Raw genomic sequence first — 23,262 nt, 5'->3', positions numbered from 1 at the left:
AGGACAGCCTTTCTCCTTTCTGTGATTAAATTCGCATTAGCATTTCCAATGAAACAAATTGAGCGTTGAGCCCAAACCCTCAGAGATTCAATGTCAATGGGAGAGCCATCAGATCGAGCTTGTTCAGTCATATCAAGTATTCTTGAAAGTGGGCCTAAAACGTCCAAAAGTTTATCTTGGCATTGTTTTAGGCATCTTTCAATACCTTTCCTTGGATCTCTGCCAGACTTAAACAGGAAGGTGATTAGCTCAGGGTCAAGGTTGGGTGTATTGCAGATTTTGTCCTCCGAAGAGGGACGAGGGCATTCATTACGCAATAAGTTGCGCGTATCTCTATCCAACGGTTTTCTTACCCATTTAGATAAATATTTACCCACGTGAGGCATAGGCCACCACTCTTTGCTGCGAGGGTGTCTAATGGCAGTGGGGTTGAACATATCTTGACCAAAAGAATCTTTAACAGTGAGTGAGGAAGTTGAAGGTAGATCCAGATCTTCGTCAAGATCCTCAGGGGTATCTTGTGGGTCAAATATGAATTCATCTTCCTCAAGGTCAGAGTCATTCGTAAAGTCATTGATGTTATACAAAACACCATTATCTATAATGCCGCTAAGGGCACCTCTTCTCCTAGTCCCAGGTAACTGAGATCTCTCTATTGTGCTGCTATGAGCACCAACATCTATTGTAGCGCGGGGGCTACCAAATCCAAAAGCATGGCTTGATGCCTCATTCATGTTTTTCCTTTTCATAAGTACTTTACCCCTAATCTTGGGTGCAACACCAGAGGGTGAATCCCCATCTGAAAGAGAAAAATACGTCTCTTGCGGAGGTGAAATTCTTTTCCTCTTAAAAAGAGCAGCATTAACTGCTTCTTTAATTGATACTTTAACCTCCTCATCAATTAATTTCTTTAAATTGTCCCCCAGGGGTTCTGTATTTGTCTGGTTGGCGTCACTATTCATTCTCACCCAAGCTTATTCACAGCTTAATAAGGTAGAAATCTATCAAACAATGCTGGCCTGAGATAGACAAGTTTACTCACAGTTATGCCAATCCAAACGAAGGTCTTAGAGATCCTTTGAAATTTAATTTGAGAGAAAGCCACCGGGTGGCGATCTCGTCTTATTCTGTTTGATTTTTGATTCAAATACGCCGTTTTGATAAGCCGAGTGCTTAACCGGGTGACTGAGCCAGTAAAAAAACTCACGCGCATGGATAATAACAGTGTAACCAAGGGAAACACTGTTTTCTGAAGAGACGCGCTTCCTGTTGAAGCGCGTCTCGCTCCCCTCCGTGTTGCTAGGAGACGGAGTCGACAAAGGGAAGAGACGCGCCTCCTGTTGAAGCGCGTCTTGTTGCTATGTGACAAATGGCCGAGATAGGAAACGAGGCGCGTGAAGCGCGTCTCGTTTCTATTTTGCGTTTGAAGGAAAACACTAATTTCTGCCTATGAATTAAATATCTAAATATCAAAATACCTCAGCTTTAGGTTTAGTTTTGAGGGCCATGAATACATACAGCGCTGGAAAACATAACGGGCACAATCTCGTTTTTTGATCATTAAGGCATATTAATAGTAGAAGAGTAGAAAAGATAACATGAACGCTACAATGCGATCATAAACGATGTGTGTAGAAATTACTCCGCTTGCCATAAATTGGACAAGGGGTTAGTTACCTGAAAAAAAGGGTTAATTAAAGACATTGAATACAAAGCAATGACATTTGAAAAAAACACTAAGCCAAAACAATAGTAGCAAACATACATATTTGTAAAAAGGGGTTATAGGAAGTACTGATAAATATCCTTAATCAAATATGGCACAATTATCATTGAAGAAGCAGGAGATATATAGAAGAGTACTTAGCTGTGTCAGAGCAGCGAACAAAAGAGGAAGATGAGAGCCTACTCAGCCCACTCATCATATTGTCAACGTTCTATTTTATTGTGATGTATTAACGTTCTTTAAAGGGCTGCATGTTTGGGCAGCAAATAAAAGTATTTGCATAATGGTAGCCTCCGGTCTTGTAATGAATCAAGATATACTGCCATACGACCTGCTTACGGAATGAGGTTTTTTTTAAGTACTTTTATTAGTACTGACAGATAATACACAGTGGACCCTGGTTGCAGGTACAAGTGATCCATTCCCCTATGATTTTCACTGACCAAAAGGAAGCTGAATGGATCATAGCTCCTTCTAACTCCTTCCTCCCTGATTATAACATACTCAGTCAGCAAATGAATTCACAAACTCAAAGACTGAACTTCAGACCAATTGTTTTTGTATAAACATATTCTTTTAGTTATTTTATTTTCTAGAAACAAGCAAGCCTGGCACAGGTAAGCAATACATACTTTACAGTAGTAATGCAGTTTGTAAACAGTTTGAATTGTAATTGCATATGCACTTTGTTTTGACTTACAGTATGGTTGCAGAGAAATGCAATACTTTGTAAATACAGTACATAGACTTGAATGGGCTTTTCAGTAAAATACCAGGTACGTTACTTTTTGGATTACTTTTCTTACATAGAGAAGTATACCTAGATACTACTCTGGGACATTTCCTGTAAACAGGTAAGTAAAATAGTTTTTGTTACACAGTACAATGTTAAAGAATTTCTTTAGGTTTTTCTAACTCCACACTTGGAAACTTTTCCAAGAAAAACAGTCAATGTTATCCTATGGAGGAAAATATTGTTATCGGTTTAAAGGTAAGTATTTTGTAGTGGGTGTTGAGGTTCTGGGGGTAGACTCAGGGGTCCCCCCAGGGTCAAGAATGCACTCTTGTTACACCCTCAGCTGCACTAGAGTGGCCGAGTGCAGAGTGCTGAGGCCCAATGTTATCCAAAGGGGGATAGGGGACCTCCGGTTGGTGGCTTCTGATGAGCAGGCCACAAGGTTGTGGCAGCCAAGCTCCTGGTGTTAGGCTCAGGGCAAAAGGGGATCCTGTTTAGCACAAAAAAGTGCACCCGCAGTAGTGCAGGGGCAGCTGGGTGCAGGGTGCTGTTTTGGCGTTGGGTGCCCTGTTGTTTTCAATGAGGATTTTCGGTTTTGGTTTTCAGCTGCAGTCCCGGACCAGAAAGACTTCCGGGAGGAACCATCAGCTGGGCAGGTAAGTTGGAGGGCTCGGGGACACAGGTGCACATCGGGTTCTCTTCTCCAGGGCGCAGGGCGGCTGGATGCAGGGGTTTCTTTTGAGATCGGATTTCACCTTACCGGGCCACTCGCAGTTGGGGGGGTCTCCGTGCACAGGCTGCAGGGGACATCGGGGAGTCCTGGAGGGGTCAACCCATATTTGACTCGGACTCTGGAGCGCTGGGGGACCTCGCTGGGACCAGTGGGCCACTCAAACTCGGGCCGTAGGCGACGGGTGCTGAGGTGCTTCCAGGCGTCGGGTTTCTTTTTCCTCAGCAGGCTCGGGGTCTTTCTTTGGTGTTTCTTCTGAACAGAGCTGCTGTTCACAGGAGATACGATCTTTGCTGAAGGCAGTCAGTCCTCCCAGGGGTTCTGTAGGTCGCTGGCTGGAGGACAAGATGATTTTTTGGCACAGGATCTCTGGAAACTGCAGACGGGCTGGGGCCAAGTTAGTCGTTCTCCCAAGTCTTCCCTGCAGTCTCCTCTGCTGGGCATCTTCTTTCATCCTTTTTCTTCTTAGGTTGCGGGAATCTGCCTTCTTGCTTCAGGGCTAATCCCTAAATACTGTATTTAGGGGCGTTTTAGGGGTCTCGAGGTCAGTGGCCAATGGGCTACTGACCTTAGGGTGACTTCACCCTGGGTGTGCTCACCCCACATGGGGGAGTGAGCACAATCCCTAATCCTTATTGGGGAGTGCCTGCCATCTGCAAGATGGCAGGCACTGAAGAGTGGGCTTCACCTCGCCTCCCCCACCTGAGGGGTGGAGTTGGCAGAGGTGGGCACTCCTTCTGCTCTGGCTAGTTTTTACCACCTGTCTACCCGCCGAAAAGGAGAGGAGGCAGCAAAGGGGCTGCTCCTGATAGCAGGAGAGGCTGGGTGTCGCATTACAAAGGCTGCCAGGCCTTTGAAGCTCCCCTGCCACAGATGGCTCTTCTTGGCCTGGGGGAGGTGTGAACACCTCTTCCCAGGAAAAGCTTTGCTTCTAGGCTCCAGGAGCAAAGGCTTCCACCCTAGGGGTCAAGAAACATGTCTCGTGGTGGCAGGCTGGTGTGTAGCAGTCAGGGAACCCACCAGAGCCTGGTCGTTTTTCAGGGGGCATCTCTAAGATGCCCTCTGAGTGCATTTTTCATTAAATCCCACAGTGGCAGTAGTGTGGGTTTAGTGTGCTGAGAAGTTTGATACCAAACTTCTCAGTTTTCAGTGCAGCCATTATCGTACTGTGGAGTTAGTAATGACAAACTTCCAGCACCATATACTCTTAATGGCAACACTGCACTTACAATGTCTAAGAATTGACTTAGACACTGTAGGGGTACAGGGCTCATGCACCTGTGCCCTCACCATTGGTATAGTGCACCCAGCTAGAGGGGTGACTGACCTATGCCAGGGTAGTGGGTTGTAGGCATGGCACACAGGGATGTGTGCCATGTTGACTCTTCTCTTTGTTATGCACCAAAACATGCAGCCTGCAATAGCAGTGTGTGTGTGTGTGTGTGTGTAAAGGTGCAGGGCCTCCAAGGGTGGCATAATAAGTGCTGCATACCTTAGAGGTCTTCCCTGGTCACAGTGCCCTGGGTACATGTGGTACCATTTACCAGGGGCTGACCTGTGGCCAGAGATGCCAATTGTTTTTTGGTACAGTTTTAGGGAAAGATCACAGGCCCTGGGAACCTGATTGGCAGGGACCCAGGGCACATCTAGTCAAAAGTGCATCAGTAGTCTGGCAAAAAGTGGGGGGAGTGGTTAGTGCAACAGAAACCCAGCTTCTGTATACATGTTGCATGTTTTTTTTAAGAATATGGGGGTTGAATGATAGAGAGGTTCAAGCTGAGATGTTATGGAATAAAGTCTAATCAGAAAGAAGTTCCTGCAAGTATTCTGAAATGGTCTAAAGTTAAGTATTTATTTGCTAAGCATTCAAACCATCAAATGACTTAAAAATCAAAATGAGGATGCACAGTGATTTAGCAGTGGATGATAGATGAGGAGAAGTCATCTACGTTTTAATGTTAAACCACTCTTGTTGCTCCAATAATTAGGGCAAACATAATCTATGTTTTTTTGGCGATCCAAGCTAAAGGGTTTCATTAGGCCGTGGTACTTTAAGGTATAGTTGAGCCACACCAGTCTGTTGTCTATGTTAAGTTGAAGGGTATCATTTTTGATGCAAAACCCAGCCTACTTTTTTTAGTCTATAGGGTTTTGCAACAAAGACCACGGGTGGTGTATGAGAATGCCCATGCACCACCCATTCAACGCCTCCTTGGCACTAAGAAATGCAACGCAGGTCTAGGTGCTGTTTTGTGCTATTTCCAGAATTCCAGCACAAAACATGTTTTGAGATGGCTAGTAAATTGGAAAAAAAGATTTCATTACAAGACCGGAGGCTACGATTATGCATTATTGGTTTAATGCCACTCCACACAGCACTTGAGAGCCCTTTTACATCTTAAAGAAAAGATTCTGGAACAGAACATCCATTACATATATCAATTCCAAGCAAATACAAATCTGCCTCTTTTAAATGCTGCTCCTCGCAGATTAGTCCCTTAATTTACATTTGCTAAATGCTTGCTTGTGCTAGCTCATTTTTCATGTTTATATAATCTATATCACTTTTGTGTGTGAGTCTGCTGCAGTTTCCAATTTATGGAACCTAGATGTCCTGTTTGGTTAAATTTGTTTTAAACTAGTGGTTGCATTTAGCGTCATGTTAGGCTAACGTCTGCCTACTTATAAGGATATCCAATCCTTGATCTGCTACAGTCTGCTATAGTGCAGTCGACGTACCTTCTTCAGAGCGAAGCACTGACTGCCGAGGCTGCTTCTGAGTACTTCCAGCTACAGCAGTCCATGCAGTGTGATAGCCAGCAAAAGCAGGGGCCATGCCTCTCACTACAGCGGCCCCTGCAGGGTATCTGTCAACAGGCCCGGAGTTCATGGGGCTCTTCAGCTCCCCTGGGCCTGATACTCTAGGCTTCATTCACCCAACATGTCCCAGGCAACCATGCATCAAGATGGGATTAAAGGAAAGCACTGGGCAATGGCCCAGAGCACAGCATGCCACCATCTTTGTTTGGGCTTCGCCCAATGTATTCCAGTTACTATAAGCAGCCTCAAGGAGACACTGTAACGTCACAGTGACAGTTGACATTTACAGTGTCTCCGCGATCAGCAGTTTTTTTAGTCAGGGTTTACTGCTCCTCTCCCCGTGCTTGCCAACAATCTTTATTAATATATTAATATTAATATGCCCCTTCCTTGTTGTGAAGTACTCCATTATAGCTCCAATCTACAGGATACTTGAGGATTATTAGAAAGTATTTCCCCTCATTACACTAAAGATGTCCGGTCAGGAGACAGAGAGCCCTGAGATTTCACAGGCAAAGATTAATGGGGAGCTAATTAAGAAATAAATCCAACATGAGATACGTACGCATTTGTGAGACACTTGATCCAGTGATGGACCAAAAAAGGTCTATGGGATTTGATAATGATTTAGACTGCAGGCCCATCACAGGGGGAGACTCCGATTACAGAGGTAAGAGAAGGAAAACATCAAAACATATCAAGAGAGGGGCAATACCCTCTAAATGATTGGGAGGTCCAAGTTCCTCAAAGAAGAAGGATGGTCCAAGAACATAAAAAAGAATGGGATGTCTAAACACCTTGAAGGCGGCCCTATGCAGCACAAATATGAATGGTGTCCGATGCGGCACAACAGAATCAGATGCCCACAGTGGCACTCTGGAGATTGAGTTTGGAGAGAAGGAGCAAGAGAGCGAAGTACCCTTAGACGACTATGGATTAGACCTTAACCTGAGGGACCTTGATGAGGCCCGCCTCTTTAATGAGGATGAAACCCCTTCTACATCCAAAGGAATAGTTAAAGATCCATTGGGGAAGGAAATGTTTTCCCGGCACAGCATTAAGCACCCCAGGATTGTCGATTGGTGGCCCATGGACCATGTGGGCAAATTCATCAAGTGATGGATTAGGAACCCACTTGAGAAAGAAACCCATAATATTCTAAAGGCTGAATGTTCAAGGCCAGTGATACATGAGAAAGTGTGCCTCACCCCTAATCTAGACCCGAATCTTATTACCTTCCTCTTTAGGCAGGGGAGGGACTCAAGGACGGGGCTTCAGATAACTCTTAAGGTTTGCCAGGTCTGCCTCCTGACGTAATCAGACCCCTGGCAAGGATCATCGACATGGCTAAAGAATCATATGTCAATGAGCTCCCATTAGATATAAATCTCCTCAGGGGCTGGAGCCAAAGGGCATTGGTCCTTCTTGGAAATGCCAACACTGGCCTCAATGCCAAGAGACGTAGAGTAGTGCTCATGAAAATGAATCCTAAACTCGAAGACCTAGCTGAGAGAGAATCCTCAGAGAATCCCAAGGGTCTTCTCTTCGGTGAGTATATGATCAAAACCCTGGGCAAATACGTGGCAACCCTTACTGCTCTCTACAAGGTCCAATCTAACATGCGCAGGGGTTTCAGCCCAGGTGTTTTTGGACGGGCCGGCAAAAGAGGACTTTCTGCAGGCCGAAGATACTAGAGGTCCACCTTCTCAAACTTCAGACAACAAGGGTTTTGCAGAGGATACCAAGATGGACAAACCACGTCCTTTTATCTCCAACAAGGACATCTGCATCGTACAAGAGGGAACAGGTAATTTGGACAAGGCTCAACCGGCTACAAGAGTGAGTACACAGATTTCATCATCTTCTTCTTTCCTGGGAAGAGTGGGAGGTCTCCTCAACATTTTTACCCAGGTCTGGGAATCAATTACGCAGGATCCTTGGGTTCTAGAGATCGCCCAGGGTTTTAAGATAGATTTTTAGATATAATACTTCCAAGCTGTTCCCCCAAGAGAGAGAGGTAGAAGAAGAGGTAAAATGCAGGTTGCAGAAGGGCTCCATTATAGAAGCTCCCCTAGACCACAGAGTTCTTGTAAGTGCACTTTCCTTGTGGAAAAGAAAGACAAGGGGTGGAGGCGTGTGATAAACCTATGTGATCTGAACAGGTTCCTTGTATACAGGCATTTCAAGATGGAAGGAATCCATCTCTTAAGGGATATGTTGCTAGAGAAAGACTGGATGGTAAAACTGGAACTGAAATATGCCTACTTTACCATTCCAATGGGCAGGAAGTGTCAGGGCTATATTAAATTCACCTGGCAGGGCCGTCTTTACCAATTCAGCGCGCTCTCCTTTGGATTCTCATCGGCACCATGGTTCTTTGCCAAAGCGATGAGATCTGTAGCTTCCTATCTCAGGGAGCGAGGTGTGTGTATGATCATCTACTTGAAGAATATCCTTATCATGTCTCATTGCAAAACACAGGTTTTGAAGAGCTTCAAATTGGTTATGTCCCTTCTAGAAGGTTTGGGCTCCATAGTAAACAGGGAGAAGTCTATTCTTACCCTCTCCAGACCTCTGGAGGTTTTAGGCTTCACAATAGAAACAGTGAATGTAGTTCTACTTCTGCCTTAAAGAAGATCAACAACAATTTGAAAAGAGATAAGGTATGTGCTGAAATGCGAGTCCTTAGCTCTGAGGGAACTCGCCGGACTGCTGGGTCTTTTGTCCTCTTCTATTCAGGCATTCTTTCTAGTTCCCTTACATTACTTTGCCTAGGTGAGAATAATAGTGAAGACCCTTCAGGCAGGATTGTGGTATGGAGACAAGGTAGCTCTAAATCAGGAACCCAACATGGAGTTGAATTGGTGGCTGGAGAATTTGGACGCCTGGAATGGCATGGCGATCTTTGAATGCTTATGCTACAAAAAGAGGGGGGGACCGGGAGCGTAATTGGAGATAGGTCCAGTACCCGTGCTCCCTCAGAATCACGTGTATATATTGAGAGGGTAGCTGTTCCTAAAGAGGGTAGTGTGTACTTTCGAAGTGTAGACAGATCGGGTAGAAAGTGGGGAATTTCTCCTTTTGAATATAGTGCCCTCACACACCCTTTCGAGTGTCTTGCTTCATCATGGGGCGTTGCTCCTCGTGGGGGTGGCGCTGCAGTCCCCCACGGGCCCCGCAAGAGGGCTCTTTGTCGGAGATCTTTTGTTCGGAGACGCCGCAGTTGTGCATGGGGGTGTGTGGGCCTATCTAAAAGGTGGTGAGTGGTGTGTTTAAAAATTACCAGATAAAGTATTTGACCTTTATTCGCAACTCTACCTAGTAAAGGTTAAAATGGTGATACTGGAGCTCCTCTTGGAAAAGAAATAAAGAGGGCAGATGTGATGATTACTGCTGCTCTCAGGAAAGTGCATGTGAGTCCTAATAAAAATTGGTCAACATGTTTCGCGCTTCAAGGTGGGTCCTTAAGGGATCCCGATGCGCTTCGTCAGGACCGAACTATAAGTGAATGAAACAATAGTGAATGAAGGGGAACAGGTTTCAAAAGAGGGTTCTGTGTTGTAAACCTGTGATACCTCAATAATAGGTAAATGCAGCGTCCTCGCGCTGGTAGGTAGTCCTTCTTGTATGGATAACCTTTACCCAACCCTGAAAGTATAGGGAATGGGCTCCATCAGCAGCGCGGAGTAGGCAAAAAGAGAAAGGGTGCTCTTTCGCCAAGGGTGAAGTGACCTACCCCTCCTCCGTACAACGCTGGGATCCCAGGGTTGGGTAAAGGTTATCCATACAAGAAGGACTACCTACCAGCGCGAGGACGCTGCATTTACCTATTATTGAGGTATCACAGGTTTACAACACAGAACCCTCTTTTGAAACCTGTTCCCCTTCATTCACTATTGTTTCATTCACTTATAGTTCGGTCCTGACGAAGCGCATCGGGAACCCTTAAGGACCCACCTTGAAGCGCGAAACATGTTGACCAATTTTTATTAGGACTCACATGCACTTTCCTGAGAGCAGCAGTAATCATCACATCTGCCCTCTTTATTTCTTTTCCAAGAGGAGCTCCAGGATCACCATTTTAACCTTTACTAGGTAGAGTTGCGAATAAAGGTCAAATACTTTATCTGGTAATTTTTAAACACACCACTCACCACCTTTTAGATAGGCCCACACACCCCCATGCACAACTGCGGCGTCTCCGAACAAAAGATCTCCGACAAAGAGCCCTCTTGCGGGGCCCGTGGGGGACTGCAGCGCCACCCCCATGAGGAGCAACGCCCCATGATGAAGCAAGACACTCGAAAGGGTGTGTGAGGGCACTATATTCAAAAGGAGAAATTCCCCACTTTCTACCCGATCTGTCTACACTTCGAAAGTACACACTACCCTCTTTAGGAACAGCTACGATCTTTGAATGCTCCCCAGAATTAATTCTGGATTCTGGAGTCTAGTGCGAGTTTACACAGTTGGGGTGCACACTTGGGTGCACTGGACAGTGGGGAATTGTGTTCACACAGAAGAGAAATAGAATCACATAAATTATTTGGAGTTGACTGCAGGGCTCTATGCTCTTATGAGTTTCAAACATTGTTTGCAAGGCAGAGTGGTTTTGTAAAAGATGGACAATGTTTATGCTATAACATGTAAAAATCACATTAGCAGGAACGAGATCTTCAGACCTATCAGACTTAGCCTGTTTTGCTTGGAACACAAGATCAGCTTGCAGGCAGAGTATTTGCCTGGAAAGGCAAATGTGTCTGCACCTCTGAATTCAATGTTTTTAAGTGGTTTCACTGACTAAAAATTGAGTGGGGCCTATTTCAGAAAACTGTGTCAGATTTGGAGCCCACTAGATTTAAACCTCTTTGTAAGCAGGCTGGCATTTCAACTGAAGAGGTATTACAGTTGGATGCCAGATGTGAGTGCTCTAGTAGTGAACTTCTTCCTTCAAATCTGGAAAGGGATCAACACTTACGCATTCCCACCTTTCACATGATTCAGAGGGGTCTTGAGAAGGTGAGGTTAGAGAGATGATCACTTGTCCTGATAACTCTCTTTTGGGTATCACAGGCATGGTTTCCAATGACCTTGGAGTTAGCTTGTGGCATTTCCTTTATTATTCCTGCCGTAGAAGATCTATTGAGAGATACAGATGAAGAGGAACATCCTCTGGTTCTGACACAGACTTTGAGCCTTCTTGCTTGGAAAATATAAGCTAATCTAAAGAAATGACAGGCCTTTCCAGAAGAGCTGAACAACTCCTTGAAGAGTCCTGGGTTCGAAAAACATGCTATAGGTATAAAGGAATATTGAAAAGGTGGCTATGTTGGTGCTTGGAAAGGGATTTGGATCCTGTGTAGTCTCCTATAGTTCAGGTGATAATTTTCTGGACAAACAGTTTGATAGAGGCCTTAGCTATAGCGCAGTAAACTGCTAAAAGTCTGCAGTTTCTGCAGGACACAATCTTATCAATGGCAGGAGCATGGGAAATATGTCTGGTCTGTCAGGTTAAGGAGATCCCTAAGACCTAGGTATGAGAACCTATGACAAGTAAATTTAGTTCTGAGTATGTTTTCCTCTTTGCCTGGTAAAAGCTATTTGGGCCTGAATAAACTTTCTATGAATCTTGCTTCCTTACTTTGTCTAATTTCCTGTCATTGAGTGTCAGGTGTTAAAGCTTTGGGGGCAAGTAACAAAGAATATGAATCCAATGCCTTTGGGGTAACTTTCGAGATTATTAGGAGAACTAAAACAATGTCTGACACTATATTGTACCCAAAATTTGATTATTGCAGAAAGTTGTGCATCCATGAAGGAGGGAGCAAGTTTTGTATTCAAAAGAGGCAGGTTGTTCTGTGCATGGACTTGATCTATGTAATGGATGTTCTGTTTGAGAATGTTTTCTTTATGATGTCAAAAGTCTTTCCTGTGCTGTATGGAGTGTCAGTTTGGCTGGCATTAAAAGAATAATGCATAATGTTAGCCTTTGTGTCTTTAATGAAATTCAGATTCTCTTGGCATTTAATTTGAAGAATAGTGATTTTTAGTTGATTTCCATCACTTTGGTGATGCACATATTGTGTAAACATACCACATAATCTAAATAGACTAGGTCAGCTTCCCTTGCAAGCAATTTTGCTTAGATGGAAGATCTGTGCACAATAACAACTGTAATCTAATTTCACCTTGGAGAAGAGTCTTGCCGGTGGCAGTGGCAGGCTCTATCCGCTCGTGCTGTGTTGTATCCTATTTTATGTGTGTCACACCGCTAGCGCTGATTCACAGCGTGATATTTTAATTTTAGCAAGTAGGCTAGATTTTAAAATAGTTCTGTGTGTTCACCTTTTGCTCTGTCACCCAATTCCTTGCCGACTCCCGCCCCGGTCCGCCGCGTCCATTGTGGGCGATTGTTGCGGAGGGTGAGGAGGAGCCAGTACTTCCGGGCTCGAGTGGCCAGGTCAGCGCTCTTGTGGCCCCTACTGCCTATAAATGTGTGTTGGCCAGCGACCGCGCAGCGGACGCGTGCAGCGGGCGTGCCGGAAGCGCGCCGAAGTCGAGCCAAAGTCTAGCCCGTCTGCGCCCGTCCGCGGCCGGACGGGGCGCGGGGCCATACACCCTGGCCTACCAAACCCCCTCCATTTACGGTATGATAAACAAAGTTTGCTGAATCTCCGTCCTGCCATAACTCTACCATGTCTGCACTCTATGAGGGCTTTATCACTACACAACTGTTCTATGTGCCCTTTTACTCCTGAAATGGGCCCCAGAACAGTCCCCTCTAAAAAATTGATAAAAGCCGCACTGCTTAACTGTAGGTCTCTCAGTAAACACTGCATTCAAGTCTATAATCTCCTTGAGGATGAAGCACTTGATATTCTGATGTTAACTGAGACCTGGCTTGGCGAACACTCTGACCCGGACATCATAGAGGCGCTGCCTCCAGGATATTCTCTAGCTAGGCTTGATAGGCAAGACGGTAGGGGTGGAGGAATAGCTATTGCTGTTAGAGTCCCATTGCAATGCTCCTTACTCCCCCTGACAGTTGACCACTGCGAAGCTGCTTCATTCATTATCTCACTGGGGCCCCAACACTCCCTATCAGGTATTCTTATATATAGACCCCCAGGTAGACTGTTTGATTTTACAGCTAGCCTAGTAGAGGCGACAGCACATTTCGCCTTGAGGAAATCCAGACTCCTGGTACTTGGCGACATGAACATTCATTTCGATGATGTCCAAGACAAGGATGCCTCCTGTATAAGAGATGAATTACTCTCCCTGCAGCTTACTCTTAAGAACCAAGAGCCTACTCACAGACTAGGTCACCTGCTCGACCCCATATTTGGTAACTGGAATGGAGTAGAAGCGCTTCCTCCAATACCCGTTCCTTGGTCTGACCATTTTGTCATTCCCTTACGATTATGGGTGTCCGAGGCTGAAACTAGGAGTGATAGTACGCAGATTTACCAATGTCGAAAGTGGAAAAACTTCAACTTAGATACCTTTATCGACAATCTCGAAGCGGCTGGACCTCCTGGAGGGTCCGATTGTGAGGCTGCCTATACATGCCTTAAGAACTGTGTCCTAACTGCCCTAGATAATACTGCTCCTACCCGGAGGTCAGTAATTAACAAGAAAATGAGAAAACCCTCCCCGTGGTTTACTTCTGAACTTCAGGTGGCAAAATCTGCATGTAAAAAACTGGAACGTGAATGGCGCATTAAATTTTGCCCCACAGCCAAAATCCAATATAAAAAAGCGCAAGCGGGATACTATAAACTCATTCGCTCCGCTAAAGCACTTTATTATAAGACCCGCATTGGAGAGGCTGAGAACTCCTCAAAGGAGCTCTTTAAAATTTTCAAAGAAATCTCGGTAGTATCTAACGAGAGCAATGCCCAGAGTGACTCTGTTGAATCATGCAATAATATTGCTAAATACTTTGCCAGCAAAATCACCAACATCTATGCTAATTTCTCTAAGGATCTGCCCTCGGGCTCTGACTTTACTGAGAATTTGGAGATTACTTATGATAAGGCATGCCTATACTGCTTTTCTGTCCCTTCCACTACAACCTTAAATAATATCTGTAAAAGCATTAAATCGGGCTCCCCTCGAGATCCTGCCCCTCCCAAGATACTAGCAGCTAGCCTTAAAGTCTTAGAACAACACTTCAGACATATTCTCCAACTCTCCTTTTCTAAGGCCACCCTCCCTGCGGAGTGGAAGCAAGCCATTGTACTTCCAATAAAAAAAAAACCGAACATTAGTCAGGATATCCTAGAAAATTTACGGCCTATTTCGCTGCTACCTTATCTGGCGAAGGTGGCCGAAAAAATAGCTAACAGCCAACTTATGGCCCATCTAGAGTCTAATAAGGTCTTCCACAGCTCTCAATCTGGGTTTAGGGCAGGATATTCTACTGAAACCGCCCTTCTGAGAGCGACCGAAACCCTACGAGCAGGCGCGGATGAGGGCCAGACTATGGCATTGATTATGCTTGACCTCAGTGCCGCGTTCGACACTGTGGCACATTCCATCTTGCTGCAGTGTCTGAACAAAGCCGGGGTCACCCAGGAAGCACTGGGCTGGCTTAAAGCCTTTCTAACCAACCGCTGCTTCCAGGTTCAGAGAGGCTTGTATCGCTCTAATAGCATAGCTTTAGAACAGGGGGTACCTCAGGGCTCCGCCCTGAGCCCCACCCTGTTCAATCTCTACATGGCCCCCTTGGCGGAAGTGGTTGAATCGTTTGGCATTGAATTAGTCTCATATGCCGACGATACTCAACTCCTCATTTCCCTGTCCCAAGCACCCTCCATTGATGCTAACAACTTTAAAACCTGCATGCAGGCTCTGGCAGGCTGGATGACCCAGCACTGCCTGAAGCTAAATGGCTCTAAAACGGAGGTTCTGGTAATTGGAGGAAGGGATGCGAGCTGGACCAAGGAGTGGTGGCCTTCATGTTTGGGGCCGTTACCCACTCCCTGCAAAGCAGCTAAGAATCTGGGGATCTGGGTTGATCCCAGACTCTCTTATGACAATCATGTACACAAAGTGGTAGGGAAATGCTTCGGGGTAATGAAGACCTTGAACCGTACCCTAGACCTTCTCCCTCTTGAAGCCAGACGCACTATGACTCAAGCTCTAGTGACCTCGAGGATAGACTATGGTAATGCGCTTCTGCTCGGAACTACACAAAAAAACTTCAGGAGACTTCAAGTACTCCAAAACACAGCAGCACGCCTAGTCCTTAGACTTCCGAAAAGATCAGCCTCTATGCCAGCCCTGGCCACTCTGCACTGGCTCCCCATAAAAAAGAGAGTCCTATTTAAAGCACTTTTAATGTGCTATAGGATCATCTCACACAAAGCTCCCCTTTACATGACAGATCTGGCTATTCCCTACGAACCTAGCAGAACTCTCCGCTCTGGGGGAACTGGATTGCTTAAAATTCCCCGCGTCAAGAAAGCCAGAATGGGTGGCTGCTCCTTTCGTGTTATGGCTGCCAAAGAATGGAACTCTCTCCCTATGAGTATCAGGCTAGCGGATTCAGAGACCTTGTTCAGAAAACTTTTAAAAACTCATCTGTTTTCTCTTTAACGTCCCTCTCTTGGCCCTGACTTCTCTCCACAGCGCGGGGACACGCCGGGATGGCGTCACCATGCGCTTTACAAGCCCCTTTATTATTATTATTATTATTTGAGAAAAGCAACAGAAAACCTTAACCCACCATATTTTCTGAACTTTTTTCCTATTTCTGAATGCATAATAAATCAGGGCTGGTGTGTATAACAAGCTTATACAAATTAATTAATTTAGAATTTCCCAAAGAATGAGCTCAGCTTATTTTATATTTGAGGTCATACTTACTAAAAATAAATGCTGAAAAATGGAAAACTTCATACTGATGTATTTATGAAACGTTAACAATTTTTAGGTCGAGCATTCGAGACCTCTTGTATATACTTTAGTATATACTTATATATTAGTATATACTTATATGTGTATGTACTTTGTCGGCTCTGGAGATCAGCCCTATTACTTGTCTGCTTCCACTTAGGGACTTTTTTCTTTTCAACTGCCTCTATTTAACTGTCTTAATAGAAAAGGAGCAGTAGAAGTCAGTAAAATACCAGAATTGCTTGCTGCTGAGGGATTTCTTTTTTTAAATTTTCTGGCAACTGCCTCTATTTAACTTTGTTGATAGAAAACGACCAGCAGAGATCAGTAAAGTACCAGAATCACTTTATTATTCTCTAGATTCCAGTCCATAGAAATTGTCTGTCACGAGCACCCGTAGACAATAATATTTGTTTCAAATCTTGTATTTTCAGTGATCTGACCACCGAAGGCCCTGATTTGATATTAAAAACAGAGCTTTGGATGATACCATTTCCCGCTGAAAAGCAATATTTCTCTCCATGTGTTCTCATACCTGGCATGTCACGCAGTTTGGTGCTTACTTTCCCTTCAGGTTAAAGAACAGTAGATGTTTCAGCACCCAGGCTAATATGCTGCATAGCTTAATACATATAAGGTCCCAAAGGCGAGACTGATTGCATTGCAAATGCTTGTTGTTTTGGTAATTACATTTGCATAGTAGCTTAAATTGTAAATGTTATAACTAATCAATTAGAGAACAGTATGTTAATGTGTAATATTTTTCAAGGAATCAATTTATGTTTATGCTTATATATTATTAAAAATAAACTATTTTCCTAAGTTAATAAAAAAAAATGTTTTTATGAGCTTATGAAAGCAATCATCAGTCTAGAACAATGTCTTATTGGGGGAGCACTACTCCCTGTGGCTCCATGTGCAGGTTGAATATCATAAGAGGGAGTTTAAATCCTTATGGAGTCATGAAGAGAACTGGACTTGGTGGAAAACTGAACAATTCAATTTCTATATCTTATTTAGGGCAGCATCAGTGATACTCATCTGTGATTCAAGAGTTCTAAGTGAGACTGTTATGTTATTCTAGGTCGATTTGTATGGCACAACTTATCACATGTGAGGGTATCCAGGTGCTGGAGCAGTAATATAGGACAGGTGAAGCTTCTAGTTGAACAGCCAAATCTTCCATTTTTTGCAGCGGTCGAGCAGCGAAGGGGGTCTCCTGATGTGTTGAGGAAGTTCATTCAAGGCCTTGGCAGCGATGGAAGAGAAGGAGCGCCCTCCTGACTTGCTCCTGCAGATGCCGGGGATATGTGCAAGGTTGAGAGGCTGATTTTACCTATCTGGATGGATGGATGTTTTGAAATTGGTTGTTGAGGTATGCTGGTCCAGTGCTGTGGAGGGCTTCGTAGTGGCAGGCAAGCAGTTTATATTGGCATATTTTCTAGAAGGGTAGCTTTTGTAGTTCTGTGAGGTAGGTGGTGATGTGAGTACTTCTGGGAATGTCAAGGATTAGTCTGGCAGCAATGTATTTGATGATCTGGAGTCTTTGTGTGAGCTGGTTGGAGATTCCAACTTAGAGCGCGTCACCGTAGTCAAGTCTGCTGGTTATGAGGGACTGGGAGACTGTGCATTACGTATACTTGGGGAGCCATTTGAAGATCTTGGGAAGCATTCTGAGAATGAGGCAGCAAGGTGCCGTCAGAGCGTTAACCTGTTTATTCATAGTGAGTTTGTCGACTCCGTTGATACCAAGGTTTCTGGCGTGATCTGTGAGGGTGGATGGCACGCATGTCCTAGTTCTGCTGGCCACCTGGATGAGCCCCTTGTGGAGCTCTTGTTTCCAAAGATCAGGATCTCTGTTTTGTCCTTCTTGAGTTTTAGGCAGTTCTTCCTCATGCAGATGGCCACGTTGGTTATGCAGGAGGTGAAGTTAGTACTGGTGGTATTATTCTTGTCTGTGACAAAGGATGAGCTGTGAGTCATCACGCAGGAGACAATGTTGATGTCATGGGCTCTTATGATGCAGGCTCGTCAAGAGCTTCAAAGGTCACTGATAACTCAAGCAGCACCAAGATACATGTTTCACCTTTATCAGTGATTGATAGAATGTCATCTACTACCTGAATGGTGACACTCTGTAATATAGCAAGAATGAAACTCAGATTGGTAAGGTTTGATGAGATTATCAACTCACTGTGCTAATGAGGCTGGCTAACTAGAGTCCTTTCTAGAAGTTTGACTAAGAAGGGACGGCAAGTGATGGGGCTGTAATAGGAGAGCTTATTTGGATGAAGGTCTTTTTTTGAAAATGAGTGGAATTTTACCAGTTCTCAGCAATGATGAAAAGATACCTGTCAGACTAGGGACTTTATTGACATCATGATGTTACACACCATAATGTGTAGTAGGCATGCGTTTAACAACAGATGAAGGAAATAGGTCATCCTCTCATGGCATTTTTGTAAAAGAGTGCGATATGGTGGTTAAGTGTCTTGAAAAACTCATACTCACATCTTAATGATGTATGACCGGTGATCCCGGTCCATTTTAGTATTCTGTGCTCCCAGCCCAACCGGGTTCCACTTGTGGTGGCATGTCTTCTTACCTTCTGGCATTGACAATGGCAGCATAACCTTGCAGCTCCCAGAGGTTAACAGCGGATGCAACAAAATATGATTTGATTAAATCTTTGGGGCAATTCTCAGCAGGAACTGATCGGAAAGACTGAGAGCCCTACTTATGTTACACGTTTTCACTACCTTTGCTGTCTAATGCAGTTGATTTTCCCTGGGCGCTCTTCATATTGGGACAATGATGAGCTTCTCTTTATGGGCAATCTCTTCTCCTGCAGCGCTGTATACTTTCTTTCCTTCCCTAAGCAGGCCAACATGCTCCTAGGCACTAGTTAGATCATGAAGTCCTTCAGCAGGAAGTAAAGAGTTCAAATGGTATCCCCTCACCTCTGGAAGACTGACTGTCAGGCAGACATATACCCTTGTTACAAAGCAGCTTCTTGGAGTGCTTCCTTCCTTGGTCAAGAAGAACTTAGAACTTTAACAAAGTGTGGTAATTTGGACCTAACTTTACCATATTTTTTCCAGACAGGGGCTAGGGATCCACCTTTAGAAGCAGTTTGGGGTGGTTCTCTTTCAAGTATTCTTTTCAGGCTGCTTTCCAGACAAGCCTTTGTGTAAAGTGATGCTTCTCAAAGCAGGTAGTATTGGCTCCTAGTAAGAGTACCATCAACATGAACACAATGAAGTGTGAGATTTCTGCATCTGGCTGTCATCAGCCTTCAAGGAGTAGTTATCAGGGACAGAAAAAAGAGCAGGTGTGGCATAGAAATGTCCTCACCTTGAACAACAGAAACACCAGTCTCACCCCTCAGCCCTACCATTCACGAAATGGCAGTGCTCAGGTGTCACATTTTGCAATTGTATATCATCCTGCCGGGTAAAAAGCATCAATAGCCCAAAACCTTATTTCTCCTGTACCACAACCCTAATGGTGCATCAAAGAGTTCATAATATCCTAAGGGAGGTCTCGAAAAAGTCTGATTCAATATGAAATTATCAATCCCACCAAATGTTCATATGTTGTTCCAAAAGTAACAGTACACAAACAGCCAACACATGTTTCAAGGAATATCCTCTTTCTCAAGACTATAATAAACATAGGAAAAATCACTCTTAGAATTCATATATAAAAACTCTATGGTAGAAAAGATAAAATGCTTCTTGATTCTCTTTCTGCTCTGAATTATTAGCAAGGTCAAACAACTTTAAACTGCGACTTATCTCATGGTAAGGATTGTATTGAATGAAGAATGGAAAGAATCCACACTAACAATAAAGATTACTTTTAGAACAACATATGAAATTAGGGGAGACACAAGGAAAGGAAGTGAGAGAGAAAATCTGGCACCGCATCCCACTTTCCTTGAACTCATCTGTTTCATGGGATGGCACCACTCAGTCTTGATGTTATGGAAATAGGTAGATCTGACCAGCTGTAAGGCAGAGGGCATAATATCAGTACTTAATAACAGCCGAGTCTCAGGTTCCAACAACAGATGATGATATGACAAGATTGGAGACAACCAGGACTCAGGCAAAGGTCCCAAAATGTTGCTGAATACACACCAGGTAAACTATATTGGCAAATGGGACAAGAGACAGCACAACCAACAGAACAAGGCAATGAAGGGGTGAACTGGAATTGAGAGAATTGAGAAGGATAATAACAGACACAGAACGGAGGCCCCAGAAGTTTCAACAGGAATCTACTTCTCTTAACTTGTAAATGACCTCAATCCAGAACGTTAGTGTGTGTGAGTTCACAGGACAGGCCGGAACATCACGTTGTCAGGTACAGGCCTAGGCAGCTGCCCTTATGCTAGATTAGAGTGACACTGTGGCCAAAAGAAAAGTCAGGATACCAGAGTCACATGTAGTCAGGCACTCAGGGCAAGGGTACACCCTATTCACCATGTAGGGGAGATTCCACTCACAACACTAGGCCCAGAGTTTACTAGATTATCACACATCGCAGTGCAGCAGCCACAACTGCTGTGCTGTTCCACGTGAGAAGGAGAGAGCAGGAGAGCGCCATATTTACAGAAATATGGCACTCTATTCTCCTCTCACTAACACTGTTGAACAAATGTTCTGCTGTGCGCCACAGACACACCTTTGCACCATAGGGAGTCTAGCATAGGTTTTGTACTGGAAAGATACCCTTCCAGTACAAAATACTATGCTTAGACCAACTTTAAAACTTTTCCAACTGTATCTGTGCTGTACAGTGCAGCACACATGCCAAGTCGGAAAAGAAAGGTGAAATGAATGTCTGCAATTTTTTCCACAAAACCCTGTCGACTTTTATAAGTAAATAATGTTTTTCATCAAAAACCTTTGGTGGTTGCATTGGAAAGCTCATGCACCACCCATGGAATGCCCTCTGCTGTGCTTTTCTTTCAAGGGATTTTCCAGCGCAAAACAAGTTTTGTTCTGGAAAGTAAATAGGTAAAAAAAGATTTTGTCGATTCGCGTCACTTTTATGATGCAAACACAGTGTAAAATCTTAGCAAATATACCCCTTCATGCGGTTCTCTAAAGTACCTGGGTGCACAGGGAGTCATCCAAGTACCTGTCTCTGTACACCTAGGGGCATATTTACCAGAATTGTGGTGCAGCACAAAAAGTTACCTTGCTGCCCTGCCTCAGAGACAAAGGGCAATAATACACCGTATTAATCTAATATGGCCCATGCCTGTCCTTTCCACCTGCACTGGCGCTGTTTTGGCAGCCTTTTGCCAACTCAGGCACCCTGGCACCTTGGTGCCAGGGTGCCTGTGTTGCATGCAGGATTGTTTTTGTGCAGGAAGGAGCACCCTGCTGCACAAAAACAACCCAGCTCACACAGAGAGAGGAAAAAACGAGGAGAAATAAGGAGAGTTCTCCTCGTTACGCCTCACCTGGGAAAACGCATATCTTTGGCACATTCCCAGGTTTACCAGGTTTGGTAAATCTGGAAATGGGTCAAATCTATGGGATTTGCATGGGAACACAGACAGCAACGCCCATAGAACACCTCCTTTGCCAGTAGTAATGCAATGCAGCAATTTGCGCGCCATTGCATTACTCCATATTTATGAAGCCCTTCGAAGCCACGAAACGTGGCTCTGCGTGGCTTCATAAATATGACTTTGGGCTTTGCATGTACCACGTTGCATGGTGCAAGCATGACGCACGGCCCTCATAAATATGCCCCTCAGATTCTGATATGGGCAGAAAAAATAAAGAAGATCAATAAGTATCTGTAATTGTCACACCTGCTTCAACAATAAACCATGTTCTTCCTTTCAACTAGACAACGATGGCGACACGAAGCTACATCTGAGATCAATGCAAACCTGTAAAACCTGATTCTCGGATCCTATTCACTAACCATGCGCCACTATTTCGTTCTTCAAACAAAATGTTATTATTTTGACATAGCTGCCAAAATAAATTTTTCATTGACAATCAAAACCAGTTTAATATCCATGTATACAAAGACCAGAGGGCGCGCGAAAATCCAGTTAATTAATTTTTATCCATGTGAATGAGCAAAAACATTGTAAACGGATTGCCTGCTGTGTCAAATTCGGATTAAAATGTAACATGTTCTTCGCAAAGGCCACAACCAAGCCCACGTACTCATTGACACACCATTTGCCTTTTTTTACTGCCCACTGTAAAGCCGCATGGGGGGTGGGGGCGGGGCGGGCTTACAGAACTTTTAAATCGCACCTATGAGTCGAAATACAACTCATACCACGAAGAAACATTTGCAACTGAATAACATAATATGAGCTAGACACAAGAAATGGAGTGCTCTCCAACCAGACTTTTTCTTTTTGTTAACAATTTTAAGACGACATTTGCATCAGTGTGTTTTGAAATAAGTCTCATTTACAAGCAGCTTTTTATCAATTATTCATAATTTTAAAAAAAATCTCACCTTCTTAAATCCTGCGTAGAACTGAGCCATATTGAGAGTTGGACTATGTTTCAGTGAAGAACACACAGCGACGGCTTTAGACACCTGATGACAACCTCACATTGGCATGGAAGAAAAAATGTAGCTGAAAAAGAAATATTTAACTATGCCTTGCAGCCAATCGCTGTTCTTTTTATATAAATGCCCACTTTGACTTTTAGATGTGGGAGGAAGGAGGAGGGAGTGCACCTAACTGTCGGACACATTCGATCTTGCAAAATAGCTTGCTTTCAAGCAGTGTTGCTGTTTATTAACAGAAATCGTTATTTTGCTGCCAGTGGAATCCAATTGCCGGATGGGTTTGCAGACAGTCCCATCGCACACTATGCAAACATCATTTAAGGACTCGAGTTCATGTGAGCATGGCCCTGGGTTCATCTGGGCTAAAATGTTTTACAGACAACCAGATCACAGTGCGTTAACGATGCACAGTAGTGCCCTGGAATTACATATGACTTAGATACTATCCTAACCTTGAGACTAGATGCTGGGCAAAAAATGCCTGTCCAGGTCCCTCCGTCCATCCATCCGCCCGTCCGTTTGTCCATCCAGCCATCCATCCTAAGAGCATTCAAGAGAGTGAGCCTGTTGATTCTGAGTGTGAGTTACTCATTGTTGTCAACAGTCGCTACAGTGGAATGGAGTCAAAGGAGAACTATAACAAATGCAGGGGGCTAATAGTAAGGGCCTAACTACGAGTCTGGCAGGCCAAGGACCACTAGCCGCACAGAGGCACGGCGGTGGCGGGCCAGGCACCGCTGCACCGGCGCTCTGACCACTCAATTTTGACGGATAGACTGCCAT

General features: G+C 44.3%; 1 protein-coding gene across 1 annotated transcript in view; it reads right to left on the bottom strand.

The window, feature by feature from the left end:
• The window catches only part of LOC146834537 (uricase-like), a 151,521-nt gene extending 128,957 nt beyond the window's left edge, over nucleotides 1–22,564 (bottom strand). The window contains exon 1 of the mRNA XM_085601932.1: nucleotides 22,420–22,564. Within this exon, the coding sequence (XP_085458058.1) occupies nucleotides 22,420–22,449 (30 nt within the window). The 5' untranslated portion in view covers nucleotides 22,450–22,564. The remainder of the gene's footprint in view (nucleotides 1–22,419) is intronic.
• Between the last annotated feature and the right edge of the window lie 698 nt (nucleotides 22,565–23,262).

The sequence above is a fragment of the Triturus cristatus genome, chromosome 4_2 (assembly GCF_964204655.1).
Source record: "Triturus cristatus chromosome 4_2, aTriCri1.1, whole genome shotgun sequence".
In the NCBI taxonomy this organism is placed as follows: domain Eukaryota; kingdom Metazoa; phylum Chordata; class Amphibia; order Caudata; family Salamandridae; genus Triturus; species Triturus cristatus.
This window is presented reverse-complemented; position numbering and strand designations above follow the sequence as displayed.